Raw genomic sequence first — 22,115 nt, 5'->3', positions numbered from 1 at the left:
AAGAAATTAACTCCGACCAGTTCGCAAACACTATCAGGCTTAAACAAACAATGGCAAGTGGGAGAAAGTGGACGTGTCAGTAAGATTAAGACGAGAGAGGGCGGTGGAGCGGGCACTGCAAGGGTGAGTAAGAAATCACGTACTCATCAGAGGGGAAGGTTCCGAGAAGGCCTGGGATATTTTTGCCATAAATAAGCACGATGTTAGCAAATTGAACATTTCGCTCAGTTTTGTGAAAATTTTTATTTTCTTTGCTTTAAGCCTGTAAAAAAAAAAAAAAAAAAGAAACTGTGCAGCAGGTGCGGATAATCAGGAGTATACTGTAATACAAAACCTATTTAATGGTGCTTTAATGGCTTATTGGAACTTTTCTAATAAATACTATATATTAACTGGGTTAAACCTCTAGAAAATATGCATGAAGATAATCATGTTAGATAAAAGTGCTGCTAACTTTCAACACCTGCAACCATACCAACATCAGACGTTCACAACTGTTATGCTTAGCGACTCTCTGTTTCTAAGCAATCAGCTTTTATGGTGGTAACCAGCAAGCTTCTATTATAAACTATACTGAGTATTATTTTACTTCACTATTCAACTTATGCTACTTGACATGAATTTTGTATATATCTCTGGACTGAGTGATTGTGTGATGAAATGAGGCATAAAAGAAAGAATTATAAAACCTAGTTAGACTGTTAGTAAAATTTAAATAAAAGGCCATGACTAGGAGAAACATTGATTTGTTTATTGAAACAAATAAACTTCGGGGGGGGGAATGCTAAAGAGAAGGGAAAATGATTAGCTGAAATATCTGGAAAATTTTCAAATTAAAAAGCCGCATAAACATTTTGTTGTCTGTTGCTGCTACGAAACAAATCTTCTTTAAAATATGTGGGACTACTAAATTTTACAATTTAATGTTAATTACTTGAAAAAATTCTGAAATTAATTTATAAGGTATTTCTCCGACCTTGTTAGCATGCCTTCACGGTGTAGTGGTCAGCTCGCTCAACATGAATTTGAGAGGTCTGTGATTCTAGTCCAGCGAGGCCATTGCTCATTTTTCATCTTTCCAGCTTCGAAATAGCCTAATACCTCTACAAATTTTATTCTTGAATTTGTTTGATAAATAACTATTAGATTATACATAATAATATTGCATCCTATTTACAGATTTATTTTATTTTTAAAATGGTATTACATAAGGGAAGTTTGGATACTGATAACTGCTTAGTTTATTCAGTTTCCTTTGCTGACAGGTCCTTAATGTTTTTCATTAATTGTGCTCAAAAGTACTTAATTTCCATGTTCAGAAGTGTGTACAAACGATGTCTTCATTTATTAATTTTTATATTGGAACTTACATATCTAACTAGAGAAACGTTAACACATTTTTAGAGTGATTTTGATAAAGGATTAAAAATACGTAGATGTTATGGAATGAAAATTACTGCTAAGAATGTATAATTTGTGTGAGAAATATTGTCTGATGCTTTGAAATATATTTTTCTTTCAAAATATTTCATATAAACAAGTTGTAGATTGAAGGATATCTTTTCACCCTTTCCAAAGAAAAACATCCTTATTCTGAATTTGAAAAAATGTGAAATGCATTGTGTAAAAATTTTGCAAGTGATGTTATTAGGGGAAGAGAGAAAAGCCATTGATCTTTTGCGCTGAATGGCCCATAAAAGGTATTTACGATTTTACAATATTTCTGAACTGAAGCCTGTGGTAACAAGAGACAACCCTTAATATATCTGTAACAATGACTATTTAAATTTTCTATATCATTTACTAAATGGTATCATAAGACGATAATTGTTGTAGTCTGAATAACCATTGCTGTGTGTTATTTTTTTCTTAATCTAGCATCATGGGTCTATAACCAATTAGTAGAAATGTTAAGTCATGCAGTCTTTTTGAAATATCTGTAGTATGACAGGTTATTTATCTATTTTATTTTAAATACTTACTATACCACTTTCTTACTGTATCATATCAGGAATATACTTTTACAATTGAGTTAGAAATTTATATTTAAAATTACAAAAGGTGTTAAACTAATTTTATGAACTTACATATTCTGCAATATATTTAAGAATTAAGGAAGCAATAACTTCAAAAAGTGATGCTTTCCTACCCTCAAAAAAAGAGGGGGGAATGAAATGAATTAGTAAAAAATGTTGGAGTAAATAGTAACAAGTGACCATATATGAAGACAGTTTCTTTTCTGTTGCATATTTTTATGAACTTTATATTTACATAGCTATAAAAATTATTAGAACTATAGAATTTTCTGTTATATTGCATATTTTTATTAACTTTTTTTACATAGCTATAAAAATATTAGAAATATATATGAATTACTTGAGAATATATTCCTGACAAAATTCTTTTCCAGGAATATATTTCTATTACAAAATTTGGTACTGAAATGTGTGACTGATATCATTAATAGTGACGGGTAGTATAATGGCATATTTGTATTGATTCTAAGAGTACTAAATGCATGGTTAATGTTACTGGAAATGTAACACTGAGCAATAAGCATATATTATTTACAGTAGTTTGTCAAGTCGAGCTTTTAAATTATTAAATATAACAACATAAAAATTGTCTCAAATTTTTATCTGAAATCTGAAAATGATTTTAAGGCATTTTTCAATGCAGATTATAAAATGTTTTTTGTTATTATTTGTTACTCTGTTTTTCAGTTTAAAAATCCTGGTGGGCTTAAATTTGAAGGCAGGTAATTTTTATTATTATTATTTTCAGTTTTAAAATCATATTGCAACTTAAAATCAAGGGTGGCTTAAATTCAAAGTAATACAGTGTGTCTTCCATAAAATGTCTTTTGCATAGACTTAATAACCTTTAATACATAATTAAAATCCTAATAATTACACGTGTTTCATAAAAAGAATTTCTTTCAGATACGTAATGAGTGAGAAAGAAATTGTGTGTGCAGCCTTAGACAACACTTCCTTAAAACAAGAAGGGAATCTTGGAAATTCAAATACTACATGTGCAGTTCAAGAAAAATTATTAAATTCTGTTGGAAGTGAAGATGTGACTGTTGGGCTGCAACCTGATGAGAAAAATGATCATGAGGACTCAGAACAAGAAGAGTTTGAGGAAGATGTAATGACTGGTTCTTATGGGGAAATATCATTGGATCGTGAACTCCTTTCTTGTGCAAAAAATAGTGATTTTCAGGACAGCAGAGAAGATGAGAAACAGTCAAATGAAAATGGTGAAGAGTGTGCAAATGAAGAAGCTGTGAGAGAAAATAAGAGACCTGATAGTTTAGTCTTGATAAAAAGTTCATCTAATTTTTCAGCAGATGAGTTGGTTGCTTCAGACAAAGAATCAACATATGTACAGCAGGTTCACAAAAGTCAACAAACATCTGATGGTCGCACAAGTGATGAAGTATCTCCTTCTGTCAGTTCAGAAGAATTTGCTCTGCATTGTTCTGGACGAGGTAGGACAAACAGTGATACAAGTGGCCTTTCAGAACTTCAGGGTACCCTAACGGTAGATGGAGATATGGTAACTTTTGTTGCTGAAGACTTGCATGAAAAGATAAAAATGAGCAGCCCAGTATCTCGGTGGACAGGTGAGTTTTTATACTTATGAAAAATACCATAAAATGTATTGTCATTATTTGTATCCTATTCTTTTATTCTTCTCTGATGTAATGTTTAGCCAACATGTAATAATAGGATTCATACGTCCTCAAAAGTCCTTAGGATTTTTTTTAATGATTTTTGGTTCTTAAAAGTCCTCTATTTCAGCTCTAATCTGCAAAAGGTTCTTAATTTTATTTATCTGACATTTCTATCTCATTTTTACGACTGCCATTTTGAGTGTGAATTGAAGGAATATTTTTTTGGCAATTCATTGAGAAATAAATATATATTTGATGGGTTATTTGAATTCGTTCTTACTTTTAATATAAACGGGAAAATAATCGAGTTTCTGGACATGAGGCCTTACCTCAGACGAAACATTAACATTTCAAAATTATTTCTTTTTTGTGAATAAAGGTTTCATAATATAATACATCAAAAACAACTTTTCTCTTTTGAGATTTTTTTTCGAAATGATTATATTCGTTAATGCGACACTAAATTTGGTGACTTACCAACATTTTGGTGATTTTAAGATCAAGTTGTATAAAAAATTTTGATTCGCAAATTTTTTAACAAAATAACATTGGTAAATACTGTTAAAAGTATGATAATATATAAAAATTGTGTTTAAAAATATAATGCTAAAATATTTTCATTTTCCCCTTGACCATAAAAAACAAGATTGTACCAATGTTTTGTATGGACACTCTGTGACTATAAAACTGCTACTCTGTGTACTGATGTCCAACTCTGAATCCTTGATCATCATGAGGAAAGAAAAGTACACACATCATGGGTTCCAAGTTAAATTTAAAGTACTGATATTAATGAGACCAACATCTCTTGCATGTATTGCAATATCTCTGTTCGATGGATAATGCAATCTGCACTCTTGAAAAACACTGCAACTTCATTTTCTTTTGGAGCTTTGTGCTCACCTGTAACAACACTTTCATCCTTGATGTACATATGGATAGCAGCAGTAGTTTCAGCACGTTGCTCTTGTAGAGTTCCTTTTTCAAATTTTTTTCAGCATCTTGTAGGCTTCTGCATATGGATTCACATTCCTTAAAACTACATCCAGTTGTGTCAGCAGTTCAGCATTCAGAGCGACATTTCCAAGTACAGTACAAAGTCAAATATTCGGACTCATTGGGACTTTGGCGATTCCAGATTTAGGAATTTTCCGGATAATAAATCATCAGTTTAAATTTAGTAAGATGGCATGTAGAAGATGTAGAAATTATAAAATTAAAACAATAAAATCGTGATTTATGAAATAATGAAGTATCTACAGTTTAAAGGGTATCAAAATTTACAAAAAAAGAAAGCTTTATTTATTTGTTTATCTTATTAAACATTTCTTTCAATGTAAGTTGTTTTAAGTTGCTTCGTTTTTTGTGCTAATACTTTTTCTTTAATTCTGTAGACAGACAGAATCTCTTGTTTAGTTACATTATTGAAGTTCTGCAACTACTGTTTCCAGAATTCCGACTAACTTGTCAATCGAAATTTTTGGTTTTCTGTAACTTCTCTGTCACTTTCTTCATTATCGATAGCAGTATTTTCTGGATCTAGAATTATACTACAGATTTCGCCATTCATGATATAAAAACTTCTTTTACATCATCTTCATTTATTACCGCTTCTCCACTTTCTTTATAAAATCCGTTAATTGGAAAATTTCACCTTTGTTTTGTGATATCCAAAAACCTTTAAAATTAGCAGCTATCATCATCAAATTTAGCTATCCTTCACTATACACTGGTGTGCAAAAATTAAGGACGAGACGGTTTTTTCAATATAACTTTGTACAAAAGCTTTCCAAATCAACACATTTAATACCGTAAGATCCCCAATACGTAAGGACATGAGTAATGTAAGCAACACTTACTAAAAGAGAAATCAGAGGGATAAAAAGAAGCTTTATTGAAAAAGTAGCATGGAGCGCAATGCGACTGAAGGCCGAAACATCCCTGTGATGGGTGTCCAGCAAGAAACATCCGGTCTTTAATAAGGGATATGATCTCCCATGACTGCTAGGCAGGTTTCACAGTGTCTGCCCATGCTGAGAATTAGGGTGTCAATGAGTTGTTGAGGCATTGCTGCCCATTCGTCTTGCAGTGCCAATCGAAGCTCCGGAATCATTACTGTTGGTAAGGTACGAGCTGCCAAACGTCTGCCTAGAAAATCCCATACATGCTCGATGGGATTGAGATCCGGAGATCGTGCCGGTTAATCCATACGTTCAATATCCTCACTCTCTAAGAGCTGTTCGGCAGCTACTGTATGATGACATGGTGCATTGTCATCCATGAAAAGGAACTGCGGACCCATAGCGCCTCTAAAAAGACACACATATGGAAGAAGAATCTCGTTACAATAACGGGTCCCGTTGACTGAACCTGCGTCGAAGATGTGAAAGTCTGTACGACTACCAAGCATGATGCCTCCCCAAACGAGAACACCGCCACCTCCATACCTGTCCCTTTCAATGATGTTCGAGGGATGATTGCGGCTTCCCCGCTCTCTCCAGATGAGTATGCGATGAGAATCGCTACTCAGACTGAATCTGCTCTCATCTGTAAAGAGTACTCGTCCCCATTCATTGTCTCTCCAATTCCGGTGTTCCCGGCACCACAGAGAACGCCTTCCCATCGGAGAAGGCGTTAGAGGTACACACTGTACAGGGCGTTGTGCTAACAGACCACCACCGTGCAGTCTTCTGGCATTGGTAAAACGCGATATCAGTCGTCCAGTCGCATGTGTCGTGTGTCTAGCGATTTCTCCCGCTGTCTGCCACCTGTTTCTTCTGGCCTGTAAGGCAATATACTGGTCACCTGCGGGTGTGGTTCCTCGTGGACGACCACTACTAAACCCTGGATAGCTGTTTCTGTAGTTTGAAATTGTCTCCAAAGTCGTGAAACGATGCTGTAAGCAATTCCGAACTCTGCAGCCACACTTGTCACACTGCAGCCTTTCTCCAACATCCCAATGATTCGACCTCGGGTAAAAGCATCCAGATGTCGTCTAACAGATTGATTATTCGCCACTTCTCGCTGAGGCAGCAACTTGGTGTGATTTTGACTGCTATATGACGTGCAATCTCTTTGCCAGAAATACTGATCTTACACCGACAACATGCTTTATACTACTCAGACACTCCCCCATTATGTCTACCTGCATATCTGCGCATGTGCTACCGTACATCACCTTACTTAATCTCCTGATTGGTCTTTCTGTCCGCTCTGCCTCTTCGTTCAGCTGATATGCTAATTTTCTGACTTCGTCCTTAATTTTTGCACACCAGTCTACATATTTGGCTGTGCATCAGGAGCTTGGCGACTAACGACAAGTTGTTCCCTTAAATTTTGTCTTGCTTCTATCATGCACTGAGACAATTAAGCCTGAATTGTATTAGTTTAGTTATTTATTATACTTATGTTTTCTTGCACATGCTTAAGGCTTGTCAGAGTTCTGAATAAATAAATTCCCACCATATATTTAAGCCTTATTGAGGGCCGGCCCTAGTTATCTTACTGCCTGATGCAGTCTCTGTAGGTCTCAAATTCTGCGATTCGATGCGGCCATACAAGCGCTTGCTTTGGTTCTGGGTTTATGTTAATGACAAATCAGTTATTCTTAATTCAAATAGCCCTAAATGTAATCTTTGGGTCTATGAATGTCATCAACAAAATCTATTTTTACCATATGGAAAACATTTTTGGTAAATTTTTCTTCGTCAACATTTTTTAGTGCATTTAACTTAAATATGTAATTATCGCCAAGCGTATGTCAACAGAAAAGGTTACAACACTCCTTTATTATTCAATTACTAGCATAAAAAATTGTTTAGACATCGCTACATGAGTCATTACTCATGTTTTGATAAACATGCGGTGATGAAAGGAAAGTATAATAAATAATGATTTGCCAGGTTGGCGTCAGATCAACGATGTATCTATGTGGAGTATTTCGGTTTGAGATGTATGCCAAGCAGATATGTAGCAACGGAGCCAAATTACCGATCGTACAAATTTATGCTAAAATGATTGTTTCTTAAAAAAACAAGGTATTTTATTTAGTGTCGAAGTGAAATTAAGAATCGGGACTCTCCAGATGTTTTATTATTCGCTGAGGGGGAGGTGGATAAAATTGCGCATGCCTAAAGCCTACGAGAAAACGTTGTTGGTTTTGAGGTCCGTATTTTAGATCATTCCAGATAATGGACGTCCGGATTTCGGACTTTGTACTGACATTCATTTTCTGCCTGAAGGCTTGATTTGAATCTAAAATATACAGCTGGGCATATTTTTCTGGATCAGGATGAGGTGGATAAAGGTGGTTTGCTCGATGATATATGGCATCTTGAATTCTAAAACAGTAGGGATCTAAACCTATAGGCATTTCTATATTGGCACCCAAGGAAGCAAACCTGAGAAGACAGTTATGTGTAATTAAGATACGATAACACGCCGAACAAATATTAATTTAAAATTAAGACACAATAACACATCGAATAAATACTAATTCAGAAGTCAAACAACAAAGAAACAGAAAGATTTTTTTAAATGTGAAATGCCTCTAGAAAATCCAGTTCTCCAACGGAAAATGTTTTTTGAATAATTTTGGCAGCAGAAAAGTTGAAAGTGTGATTTTCGGACCAACAATGTTGAGCAACAGAAGACTTCTGTGTTTCCTTTTTTCTAACATATACCTCATGTTCCTTGACGCAAAATTTTAAGGCTCTCTTAGTTTGGCCAATGTAAATTAAACCACACTGGCAAGGAATCCTATAAATACCCCAGGAATTCATATCCGAAATGGGGTCCTTGTGTATGGAACTCGGAATTTTATTGATGGGAGAATAAACAACCCGAAAGCTAAATTTCTGCAAAATATGTGCAACTTTATAGCTAATTGATGGAAAGAAGGGAATGACAACAGAATTTTTATAATCTCCTAAAACAAGAGTGTGCCTTTTAGTGTGTTAAGATGAGAATTTTTTAACTGATTGATTAATAATGTTGGGTGAAAAGCCCCTGTCAATAGCTATTGCTTTTAAATAATTTAGTTCTTCATCAAGGGCTAGTTTGTAGGAGCAAACTTGAAGAGCACGGAAAACATAGGAATAAAATGAAGCTAACTTTTGTTTAGTCGGATGACATGATTTAAAGTGTGGTGGAAGGCAAACCGATGAAGGTTTCTTTCAACAATGAATTCTATTGATCCTGCTATTCAGTTCACTTTTGAACTTGAGACTTGCAATTCTCTTCCGTTTCTCGACATTCTGGTCACACGTAACACATCCAACTTCAGTACTACGGTTTACCGTAAATCTTCATCGGTTCCACCACACTTTCACCACACTTCATCGGTTCCACCACACTTTAAATCGTCATCCGACTAAACAAAAGTTAGCTTCATTTTATTCCTATGTTTTCCGTGCTCTTCAAGTTTGCTCCTCCAAACTAGCCCGTGATGAAGAACTAAATTATTTAAAAGCAATAGCTATTGACAGGGGCTTTTCACCCAACATTATTAATCAAGCGGTTAAAAAATTCTCATCTCAACACACTAAAAGGCACACTCTTGTTTTAGGAGATTATAAAAATTCTGTTGTCATTCCCTTCTTTCCATCAATTAGCTATAAAGTTGCACATATTTTGCAGAAATTTAACTTTCGGGTTGTTTATTCTGCCATCAATAAAATTCCGAGTTCCATACTCAAGGACCCCATTCCGGATATGAATTCCTGGGGTATTTATAGGATTCCTTGCCAGTGTGGTTTAATTTACATTTGCCAAATTAAGAGAGCCTTAAAATTTTGCATCAAGGAACATGAGGCATATGTTAGAAAAAAGGAAACAGAGAAGTCTTCTGTTGCTCAACATTGTTGGTCCGAACATCACACTTTAAATTTTTCTGCTGCCAAAATTATTCAGAAAACATCTTCCATTGGAGAACTGGATTTTCTAGAGGCATTTCACATTCATAAAAATCTTTTCTGTTCTAGTTAACGATCCTCATTCCAATCCAAATTTGCCTTCGGCCTTTAAGGAAATTATGTTTTAGTTCTGGTTTCACTAACAGATGGTGCCACTTGCTTATTCTTGTCCAGGCTTTCTTATCTTGTCTAATCATTATTTCCTATCTTGTTCATTTGCGGTTTTTGCAGCTGAGGATGGTGGTTCAGTAAAACCATCGAAACTAGTCCTGTGAAAAATTTTCTAAATATAACGCTGATTTTTGTTGTTTGACTTCTGAATTAGTATTAATTTAAAAGTCAAACAACAAAAATCATCGTTATATTTTCAAATTTTCACTGGACTAGTTTCGATGGTTTTAACGAACCATCATCTTCAGCTACAAAAGCGGGGGGGGGGGGGGGGGAGCCATTCTACTAGATATCTTCTTTTAGCTTCTATGATTTCCCCATTGTGACATTAGTGCACGTAACTTCTGTGTTCCTTTCTCCTAGAAAGAACAGTCCGCTGTAGAGATTGCAGCAAGCTTCCATTGAACTCACTTCATGATGCTCTGTAAACTTCAAGCCCACATCTTCCTGCATTGTGAAGAGTGCTACGGGAATTGTCGTGGTATTCTTATGCAAAGCCTGTCTTCTCGTCTAGACATTGTTTCTTCAGATTGGACTTGTCTGTTATGTGAAACGTCTTGCTTTAATCGTTTAGTGGCATTTTGTTCGAACTCTTGTATTCGAATCTGATGATGATGCATCATCTGACGGTGATGCTGAGTCTTGTGCCCTTTGTGTACTTGCAACTTCTTCTGGCTCTTCATCATGTATATTCTGTTGATGTTCCACATGTGTGATGAGTCTTCTACTTGTTTCTGTTTAGTTTTTGGAGCACATAAATTTTCTTGGCTTTCTGCTTATCTGCTGAGCCTCCTACTCGTTACTGCTTCAGTTTCTTGAGCACCCAAGATTTCTCGACTTTTTGCTTGTCTGCTAATGCTCTTATTGGTTTCTTCTACAGTTTCTTGAGCATGTAAATTTTCTTGTCGATGTGCTTGTGTGCTGAGTCTCTTAACTATTTCTTCTTCAGTACCTTGAGTGCATAAGTTTTCTTGTCGTTGTGCTTGCCTGGTGAGTCTCTTATTTATTTCCTCTTCAATTTCACGAGCACAGAAATTTTCTTCTCGTTGTGCTTTCTTGCTCAGTCTCCTAATGGTTTCTTTGCCATTTTCTGTAGCTGACATAATCTTTGTGCTTCAGCTCTTTCCCTTCTTATCATATCTTCCATAAGCTTCTTTTTTTGGCATTTTAATAAATTTAGAAACAAAAAGCACTAAAATAATAATTCCACTAAAATACATTAAATATCTACAAAAGCTTAAAAAGATGTAATAAAAGAAATTAAATACTCGTAAATAAAATTATTAAAATGAACTGAAAATAAAATAAATTATTAATTTAATGTACTGTACACAAAGTTGCTAATTAAGGCCAAAGCAAAATTTAGAAGTTGTATGCAGGTGTGTGGAGTCGGTAGGGAAGTGACCGACTCCTGGAATTTTAAAGACTCTGACTCCCTCATATATATATATATGTAAACACATATGCATGGGTTACAGCTTATTTTTTTTATATAAAAGAAGTAATAGATGCTACAGGAAAAAATATTGATGGCATAGCAAATTATTTATATTAATTAGCATTTATTATGAAATGGAAAAACTGGCATTAGTTATTTCTAAGAAACAGTATAGCTTCGCCAAGATCTTCTCTATTGGAGGGCCATAGATCTGATTTGATAAACTTCAGAGCTGAGAAGAGTCTTTCCACACTAACTTGAGTAGGAGGAAGAGCTGTTACAGGGCTACTTCTTTTAGATTTTCAGGAAAGATTTTTATAAGTTCTAACAGAGGTGTCTTACAAGCGCAATCATATTTCCTTATTTCTTCAAAGGCCGTGTAAAAATCTTGCTTGTATTTTTCCATTTTTATATTGAAAGGCTCTTGGTTCTTTATTTTCATTCGCTTTGTCTTAGCCTTTTCAATATTATCCAAAAATATTTCACAAAATCTAATTTATCACTGGAAGAGCATGATAGAGACTTAATTGCAACGTCAGCAGTTTGACTTTCTTGATTTGAATTCTCTAATTGTTCTGAGAATAGTTTCATTCTTAATGAAAGTTCATAGATGGCTTTCTTTGCCTTTTTAATTTGTTCGTCATCCAAGAAAATTGTGTTTCGGATCTGCATATATTGAACCCAGCAAGATCTTATTTTCTAGCAAACTAGTTTCTCTTTTCTTCTTTGAAGAAAGGATTCCTTCTGCAATAAATCCTCCATTTCAGAAAGAACAAACTTCACATTCTTCCATTCTCGCCTTCTGTCAGTTCTTCAAAGTGCAGCTTTTTTGTGGTTATATACGGTGTAGAAAGAAGAGCTTCCAATTTTGCAAGATCATTCCACAGTCTTTCTGTTAGTGAAACATTAGGGTTATCTACATCTTGTAAAAAAGTTCTTAATTCTAACAACCCGTTTATCATCAAATATATACTTCTTAATCGCGTTGCTTGATCAATAATTGCTCCTTATCCTGCTCGTTTCCTAAGAATGGCATCAATTTTGAGAGTTCTTGCTGCTTACCTAAATTTACGAGTGAGATTTGTAACTAAATGAATCAGTTTAACCACTAATGGCAAATATCACATCCATCCTCCTCCCTTATATTTATTTATTAATATGCCAATAAAATAGAAAATAACTGTTTATTAATGTATATAGTGCATAAATAAAAATAATAACTCAGGTTGTCATTAATTTTTTTTTCAATTCATTTTAATTTCATTTCAAATTCAAACTGTCCAACAAAAACTGGAGTCGGAATCGACCTGTTTTTAGCGAGTCCAGCTCCGACTCCTTCTGTCCCCAAATCTGCCTGATTCTGACTCCATGACTCTGACTTCACAGCCCTAGTTGTATGCGCACCAGAAAATTAAATGCATGAAAAAATTTCAGTATGAGTGAAATCAGTTCATTCTTTCCAAGCAACAACCAATTTGTAAATAGCTTTTTTGTTTCTAAACCAGGAAACAAAAGCATTTCAGTTTACGTATGATGCTATGATTTAAATTTAATGTAGTGTGATAGTTTTTCTTATTAAAGAATTGACATTGCAATCGTGTCAATTATCATAATCTGCAACAAAATGTTTCTAACAGCAGCTAGTTATTTAAAATGCTGACATTAATAAAAAATGTTTGACATACAATGACAATATTATAATAATATATTTAATGTTTGGCAATGCTATTTATTTCATATTTTGTAAAACATAAAATTTTTTTATTAACAAACTCTTTCACTTCAAAGCAGTCAGTGGCAATACTTCAAAATAAAGCAGATTTTTATCTCTGGCATGCATGACTGTTGCCACTCGGGGAAAAAATGAGAGTGAAAATTAGCGTTTTCGGAGTTTGTAATTAATATCTCAGCTGATTAAAGTCATATGAAGATGAAAATGGTCGAAATGTCTTCTCATGAATTTGTGGAATCGGGATACTTCTCTCAAAACTGAACTGCCGATTGTTTCAGAGGAGAAATAAACAAACAGATATGCACAGATTTTAATAGTATAGATATTATTATTAATTATAATTTATTTATAAGTTTACAAGAAGTACTGTTGTATAAATAGTTGGTACTCTCTAACTCATAACTAAATACTGTTATAAATATAATTAGTGTTATAAGCTGATTATTATAACTTATTAAATTATAATTAGTGTTATAAGCTTATTAAATTATAATTAGTGTTATAAGCTGATTATTATAACTTATTAAAATATTGCTAAATAATCACACTAGTTATGAAGTCACACTAGTAAAGTTTGCTTTTCTATCATTTTAAATTTCATTATGTAAATCACAATAAAAGCAGAACCTTAGTGTGAGCCTTAAATGGCATATTTTAAGTGCATATGTCTTCAGCTTGTATTGATTCCTTAGCATCTTTTGATGTCTCTATAACTCAAATAAATCTAAGCTGTTACAACACTTCAGTATAAATGGCAATTACAGAGTCACAAACCAAGTCAGTCTGATCTATAGCCAATATAGAGTTCCCCTTATTTTTGTCTCGCCATCTGCAACATCCCTGTAATCAATGGTGCCTGCTACTCACTTCCTTCTTATGTGAAGCCAAGGGCAGACAAAAACTCAAAGCAAAAGTTACCAAATACATCACAGATTTCATTCAGTTTTTCTAGATGCTCCTTCTAGAACAAAATTTGCTAATAACTAATCAGCAAGGACAAATTGAATCCCTTCTAAAAGTGATATCTGTTCTTGAACCACCATGTAGTGCCAAGAAAGAATCTCAAGACAGTCAAACTGCATTCCAGAGTCTGAATCATAGAATCCAGGGTATTCCAGACCTTTTACAGTAGTTCAAAGAAAAATACAAAAGCCGTCTACATATAACAGACCTTTTTCACTCTCCTGCACACTGTCATCACTTAAAGGTCACATTCTGCTGGTCAAACCAGTGTATTCAGAACATACTGTGCAAAAGGCTTAGAATCAATTTTTAGATAATGATAACTTAACTAGCTTGTGTGTAAAAGTATCCAACATGCTTAAAGGTACTTCTTATTTGCTATGAGAAGAAAATGTATGTAGGGACTCTTAAAAAAAATCACTGAACAAAAAGAATCACTTAAATCTTTTATTCAAACAAGAGTTCTGCAACTTAAACAAGGAAAAGTTATAATTCACAATGCCTCTCTTAACTTCACAGCCACAGATATAAGCAAGGCATTCCAGGACACTCTTGAAAGTGTAGTGCAGTAGAAGTCCAGAAATCCGTAAAGCTGGGGACCAGAGATACCAGATTGTGCGGATTTTAGGATTTTGCAGATTTCAGGACAGAAAAGATAAATCATAATATTCAGACTAAAAGTACAAAATAAATAAGGAGTATTAGATACATTTAATTAAATTATTATATACATTATTGCAATAACTTATTATGTGCATTAAATTATTATTACATATATAAATTGATTATATTATTCATTGTATTATATATACACAGCATCGAGGTTTGCCAATTTCGCCTCATGCAAAGATTTCTGGTTTCGGATTCCGGTGTTAGAATCACTGTTGCTGTAAAATTTCAACAGCTTTTCTGTATTTTTCCGTATATCATATACAATCGTATTGCAATTCCATACGATTTTGCTATAAAATGCACCTATCTCCATCTTTTGCAGAATATGCACTTTTTGCATTACTGTCAATGCAACATGTTTATGTTTTTCAACGTTGCAAGCAGTAAAATCATGAGTGCGTTTCTCATCTGTAATTGTATTAAAAAGGTCTGAAATTAAAAATATTCTTAATTTATCCACAAAATATCCGGATTAAAAAAAGGCAGCACTAAATAATGTCGTGAAATAACAAAGCTTAGAAAATACAACAACGTGAACATGAAAGAAGAGTTGAGTGAATCGTCTGCTTTCTTACCTCGATGCAGATTAGAGGAGAAAAAACTGAATTAAAAACAAATTACTGAAGATGATGGTCAGTAATTTGGTATTTTCGTTATGACTCATTATTATTCGGTAAGTATTTTTTCTTCAATGTTTCGTACTCATTGTTGCGGTTTCCGGAATCTATAAACTGAATGTTTTTATTTTGAGAGGCAACGCGAATTTCAGGTGTTGGCGGATTTCAAGTTGGGGGATTTTCGGTATTTGACTGTATCCCTAAGGCAGTCAGAAAAACTCCACAAAGGCAGTCAGAAGCATCGAACAGGTGGCTAGTAGATATTATAACGTGTATCTGCTCTCCCTTCAAGAATTCTCGTAGGACTTCATTTTTGCCCAGTTAGATTTTTTCATAGGATTTCCAGCTGCTTCAATTGTCAAGGTCTTGGTCACATGAGTAGTAATTGCAAAAATACAACAGCCTGCCCCATCTGGGGAGGAACACATAATATTGAGATTACAGTCTGCATATAAAACATTATATAAACTGTGAGAGCAATAGAAACCAAGGTACCAACAGAAACGAAATGCTATGCATGGTGCTTACGAGGAAAAATGTCCAATCTGAGCACTCAAGTCAGAAAGTCACGACCTCCAAAGACAACAAGACAGTATTATATGTCCATTTAGAATAAAGGATCTACAATCAAACTTGCATCACTGTAGAGCAGCAACACAGTTAGCAATAGAGTACATGGTGAGTAAAGGTATTACCTTGGGCCTTTTTCTAAGTACTGCAGTACAGTAATGGTAAACTTACTGGCTTATCAAAGCCCTTTCATTCATATCAATCTCCAGATTACCCAAGGCAATAATTGTTTACATTGGCTGTTGTAAACCTTTCCTACTCCATAGCACATATTTTTCAGTTACGATTAAATTGAAAGACATAAAAGAAGCACATAGAGATCCTTAATTCTACATCTCCCTCAAGGAAAACTTAACAGAATCTCTTACAGAGCTTAGTGCCCAAAAAATTTCTTAAGGACTCATTATTATCTTGGGAGGAGATGCAGTTTCCAAAAGCCCACAATAGGGAAGCTCCATAGAAGAATTAAGAGGGTCAGAACTTCTTCAACTGGTATACTTAAGAGCAGTCACCATTCTAAACTCCCAAGATCCCCTTCTTACATTTATGACTGTATGAGTTTGATGAGGATGGCTTGATGTCCTAGTAGCCTCTCAAGACCTAGCTAATATAGTCCAAGACTAGATAGTGGAATGGGAAACCTTGAGAATAGTGAAACACCTTTTGAGTGATCAATACTACATTCCCTATTCAATGTAGGCAAAGCTATGATATTACAGTCAAATGCCAAAATTCCACCAACTCCTGAAATCTGCTCTACCTCTCAAAATGTAAACATTCAGTTTATAGGTTCAGGAAACAACAGCATGGAGAATGAAACACTGAAGAAAGAGAAGTACTTACCAAATAATGATGTCATAACAGAAATACTTACCAAATCATTGACATCATTGTAAAAGTATTTTTCCACCTTCAATCTGTCTCGAGGTAAAGAAACAAATGACTTCACTCAGCTTCTCTTTCAAGTTCATGTCTCACGTGGTTGTATTTCCTGAACATTGTTATTTCATGAGACTTTAGTGCTGTCTTTCTGTTGCTTTATCTGGATTTTGTGTAGATAAAATTAAAAATATTTTTAATTTCAGCGCTTCTTAATACAAAGACAGATTAGAAACACATTCATGATTTTACTGCTTCTGAGGTTGAAAAATGTAAGCACGTTGCATTGACAGTAACGTAGAAAGTGGAAATTTTGCAAAAGATGGAGGGCGGTGCTACTTTTTAATTTATCGCAGAATCATAGAGAACTGTGATATGACCATATACGATGTACAGAACAATAAATAAAAAGGCTTTTGAAATTTTACAGCAACAGTGATAACACTGGAATCCAAAACCGAGAATTTTTGCACAAGAGGAAATCACCAAACCTGTATGCTGTCTTGTATGAGTGGTTCTAGCAGTGGTAGAGTGATAGGGTACCAGTTTTAGAACTGCTTCTCAGAGAAAAGAGAAAAACAGAGTGACACTGATTTAAAAATAGAGAAAATGTGCTATTTCAGCAGCAGTTGGCCGAACAGATTTAAGCAGAGACACATACATGTTATTGAAAGCCTGTGGAGAAAACCTTTCATCAGATAAAGATGCTGCAGAGGAAAACACCCTGGAGCACCTTAAAGTTTTAAAACAAACCTACATCAGAAAAATGTTTGAAGCATATAAGAAATGAAATATGCTTTATTTAATGTCCCTTATTTTCATATGTTCATATGTCTTTATTATATATATCCTTAATGTCTTTATTCATTTTTCACTCTTAGTCTAAATATTACCCTGGAGCACCTTAAAGTTTTAAAACAAACCTCTATCAGAAAAATGTTTGAAGCATATAAAAAAATGAAATATGCTTTATTTAATGTCCCTTATTTTCATATGTTCATATGTCTTTATTATATAAATCCTTAATGTCTTTATTCATTTTTCACTCTTAGTCTAAATATTATGACTTATCTTTTCTGTCTTGAAATCTGAACAAGCTCTGGTCCCAAGCATTGCAGATTTCTACTGTATTACCAAAGTCATATTCAACAGAAAATATGTTGGTCACCCTATCCTGCTTAAACACCTGAGTGATGTCGCAAAACTCCCAAAAGAGACCGAGTCTACTGTAACCCCAGAGGACTTGAATTGTACCACTGAGAAACTCATAGAGACCATCAAAGATGGCTGTTAATGATAAAAAATATGAAAGCGAACTTCTAATTTTAATTGGCTTTAACCTCTTTTATTTTTATTTGATTTGGGACTTTCTCTATCTATCTTAAAAAGGGCGCTTTAAGTCTAAACTGCGCTATTCAGATTAATTATGCGATCCTACATAATACTTAATGCGGATACCTCTTGCCCAATCAAATAATTGTAAACCAAAACTTTTTAACTCAGAACTGAAACTTTTTGACTTCCTCCCTTCTTCCTCTGAATTGTTACGTCTTTTTCGTTTATGCTTTCCTCTTGGCAAGATGCTTCTAATCCATGCTTCTGCTTACTTGCCTAAGATGACGGCGTGCTACGTCTTTTTTGCTTATGCTTTCTTCCTGGAAAGACGCTGCTCATCCGCGCTGCTGCTTACTTGCACGTCATAACTTAAAACGTCATATGTATGACATTTGACATTACGTTTGACGAAACGTATGACGTCATTCTTTAAAACCCGTGTACATGGAAATTATTGTATTCAACTATGATTGAAAAAATATCTTATCTACAGAAAGATGATCTGATGTAAATTATCCTGCAATAAATTATGTTTTGAAAGGGTCATATCTGGAAGTTTTTGGTTTATGCATTCATCCTTCCAACTACACAATAAAGTGTCTTCAGAGGCCAGAAACTACCGGATTTTTTCATCTATGCATTAAAAAATGACTACTAATTTTAGTTGGACAGGACTGAATTATGTACTACTAACCTCAATGGAACATTTATTCCTCAGCTGGATTTCTGTAAAATAGTATCTGAAAAATATGAAGTAAAATAAGTGTCTTCGTTCATCTGTTCTCCGAAATTCAAGATCCTTCCATGTTATATAACAAACTAAAACTAACCAATTATAGCTTTTCTGTACAATTGCATTTACTTCGGTATAAATACCGCTCACAAGAAATTACGTCATTCCTTTCCCTAGCTTCTGCCTTGCAAACATCTCTATGCTGCTGTGCACTCCTTTGTTCTAACTTTAAGATGATAAAACATGTGTACAAAAATATTGTAATTGCTTATGGTCTAGAAATATCTTATCTACTAAAAATGATTTGATATGTGCGAAAATAAAGATTGGTGATTTGCAGAAATCCAGTTTCGTTATCTTTATCTCTACACTTTCAACCTCGCCATGAAGACTGCAAGCTGATTCCTCCTATGCATTAAATTATGACATGCACACACATACACACACACAAAAAAATTAAAGATGTCTATAAATACAGATAAATAGTTTTAAAATGCTGTTTTTTGTCCATGTATTGCAATTTTAAATAACATCAAAGCTTGCTATGTATAAAAAAATTTTTACATCAATTATAATTTCTGCCATAGAAGAAAGGGGAAAAAATGAAAAGACAGAAAGTAAAACAGTGGCAGTAAAAATAAGTTATTCATTGCCTACCACATGCATCTTTAATATAGCTTTTCAAATGTAGTAACATGCAACATAGTGAATCATTGTGCTTCTCCATAAAGATTTATTTAGAAGCAGCATTTTATTTATTCTGAGTTTTTGTATTTCAAATCAGTTTTATGTTTTTTTCTTCCTAATTTTTATCTGCTCTGTTTTTATGAAAGGAACTTGCCTATCTTATAAAAACATAAGCTGATGTATTTTTAAAATTAAGGTGTTGTTTGACTTCTAAATTAGTATTTTTTAAGTGTTTATTAATAAAAATTAACAAAAGAAACAAAATCATGCTTTGGATGATAACAGTTTTTATTGGTAGCTAGTTGTAAAGCTTTAGTTTGCTAAACAAAATTTTTTAAGATGCCTTTTATCTTTCTACAGATTCTTCATCTTTTCCTGGTTCTCGATCATCCACACCCAGCCTTCCTAGACAAGTCTTGCAATCTAGTGTTCATGTTATTGACCCAAATATTTTAACAGATTTGGAAATGCATGCTAAAAAAGTTGCTACTTGCCTTGATACTATGCTGGAAAATCTTAGTGGAACATTGCAAAGTGTGAGTTTTTGAGTGAAAACTTTCCAAACCTTCTAATCATTTCAATTTATGGTATTGCTCATTTTTTAGTTTATATAAATTGACTTAAAAACAAGCATACTGTTGCAATGGCCAATTTTGATACTTTTAAAATTGTTTTTGTTTCCTTAATGAATTATTTTGTCTTTTTTTAAAAATAATTTATATGTAAGAAAATAAAAACTTATTTTCTAATAACACTTTTATAATAATACTATTCTAATGACACTTTACTGTTTTATTGATGACAGTGAATGTAGAAAATAGTTTTAGTCTATATCAAATTAGCCTACACTTTTCTTCAAATATTTAAATCCACTCCTAATTTAGCTCAAGATCTAATACCCAAATTATTCAAACAAAAGAAAATTGTGCTCAAATTTCTTTCCCTCTCTGTCTTTTTTTTTTTTTTTTTTTTTTTGGTCTTTTCTATCTTTGTTAGAGAAATGATGTTTTGATTTATTTGTTCTCATCACTTATCATTTTATTGTTTGTTCTTTGCATAAGAGCTGTGAACTTCTTGGCTATTTGAGTATAGTTTTAATCATTATTAGTTTGCAGTCAAATTAAGCAGGAATTCTTAAAATAAGGCAAAACAGCAACCTTATTTTGTTATGATTTTAAATAAAACTCTCGGTTTTATAGGGCATTCAGACACAGTTCGTTTTTCTTCAGTAGCAAAAAAAGAAAGGAGCAGTCGGCCATTTTTAAATTGGACACAAGGCCATTTTAATTGAATTTTTAATTTGGACACGAGGCACAGCAAAGCAAACATGAATATAGGACATCTGTTGAGAAAAATAGTTATGAAAAATGAAAAAAATAAGGTATTAAAAACTTCAAGAAGGTCTAAATTGGAATTAGTATTAATTAAAGAAGATAAACTTTTGTGAGTGTGAAAAGTTTGAAAGAAATCTAATTCACCAACTAAAGAAAATTTATGGATAATTTTTGCAGACTCAAAAGTGAAAATTGTGATTATTCTTCAACTATGATTAACTAATGAGGATTTGTTTATTTCATCTCTTTGATACAAAATTTTAACATTCTTTTAGTTTGTCAGATATATCTCAAGAATTATCACACTGGCAATACATGCTATAAATTCACCAAGAATAGAGATGGAATTGTTAAGAACTGAACGACAAAATCTGCTAATAGCTGAGAAAAAACATGAAAGTTGAACTCCTGGAGAATACATACAATATTGTAACTGTTAGAAGGAATAAAATGATAACAAATTAGTTAGTTCGGAATAAAATGATAACAAATGTTAGTGATATTATTTCTTAATTGTGAAATGTCTACTTCGACGGTAACATGATATTTTATTTTAATCTGTATCAATGAGCATGGGAGAAAATCCTCTATTAATGGCAGCTGTCTTGAAATAGTTGAGTTTATTAAAAAGCAAAGATTCTGATGAACAAACTTTGAAAGCGGAATATAAATATAAGAGTAAAAGGAAGCCATTTCTTGCCCAGCAGGATGACATGATTTAGCATGGAGAACTAAGCAGACAGAAAAGGGGTTCATGATAAAAAGTGGTGCTAAGATCGAATTCAGAATTGCAGATTATTAAAATATCGAGAAAGGGGAGGGAATTACCAGATTCAAGTTGGATCAGTTGAATTCATAGTGCATAAAATCTGTGATAAATCTCTTTTATTACCACCAAAAAGCCTAAATGTTATCTATGTAGCAAATACAGAGCTGAAAGGATAGTTTTTCAAATAATTTGACCTAAAAAAAGTGCATCTAAAAAATCAGCAAGTACTTTTGAACTGAAGGAATGAACCATAACTAAGCCTTTTTTCCTTTTTGGATAAAATTTGAAATGAACAATTTATTGTGCTATAAGTAATTAAGTGGTAAATTGTGTCTGTGCTCCTGAAATTTTAATAAATTTAAAAACGTTTTCAATCGGAGCAATGATTTAAACACCTGAAGGTTTAGATGTTTTGGAAAAGTTGAAGTTATATTTTAATATTTTTATATTATCCTCAGAAATATTAACATTTGAGATAGTAACAATGAGAAAATGAACAGAATGGGTGGGTCTAGACAAGTGGGGCCTGAGGTTTTGGAATTTAGAAGCAAGAACTTTTTCATGGCATTAACAAGTGGTTTTTGGTTTTAGCAATAGAAGAGAAATTAAGTAGAATTGAATTAA

At 33.5% G+C, this 22,115-nt stretch overlaps 1 protein-coding gene across 1 annotated transcript in view; it reads left to right on the top strand.

Moving 5' to 3' along the window:
* BORCS6 (BLOC-1 related complex subunit 6) overlaps positions 1–22,115 on the top strand; it is a 62,534-nt gene that overhangs the window by 30,222 nt on the left and 10,197 nt on the right. The window contains exons 2-3 of the mRNA XM_035374160.2: positions 2,943–3,628; positions 19,749–19,924. Coding sequence (XP_035230051.1) covers positions 2,950–3,628; positions 19,749–19,924 — 855 coding nt within the window. The 5' untranslated portion in view covers positions 2,943–2,949. The remainder of the gene's footprint in view (positions 1–2,942; positions 3,629–19,748; positions 19,925–22,115) is intronic.

This window comes from Stegodyphus dumicola, chromosome 9, assembly GCF_044657685.1.
Source record: "Stegodyphus dumicola isolate Sdum_Otavi_A_Nest chromosome 9, ASM4465768v1".
In the NCBI taxonomy this organism is placed as follows: Eukaryota; Metazoa; Arthropoda; class Arachnida; order Araneae; family Eresidae; genus Stegodyphus; species Stegodyphus dumicola.
Note: the sequence above shows the minus strand (reverse complement) of the source record. Positions and strands in the feature narration are given on the sequence as shown.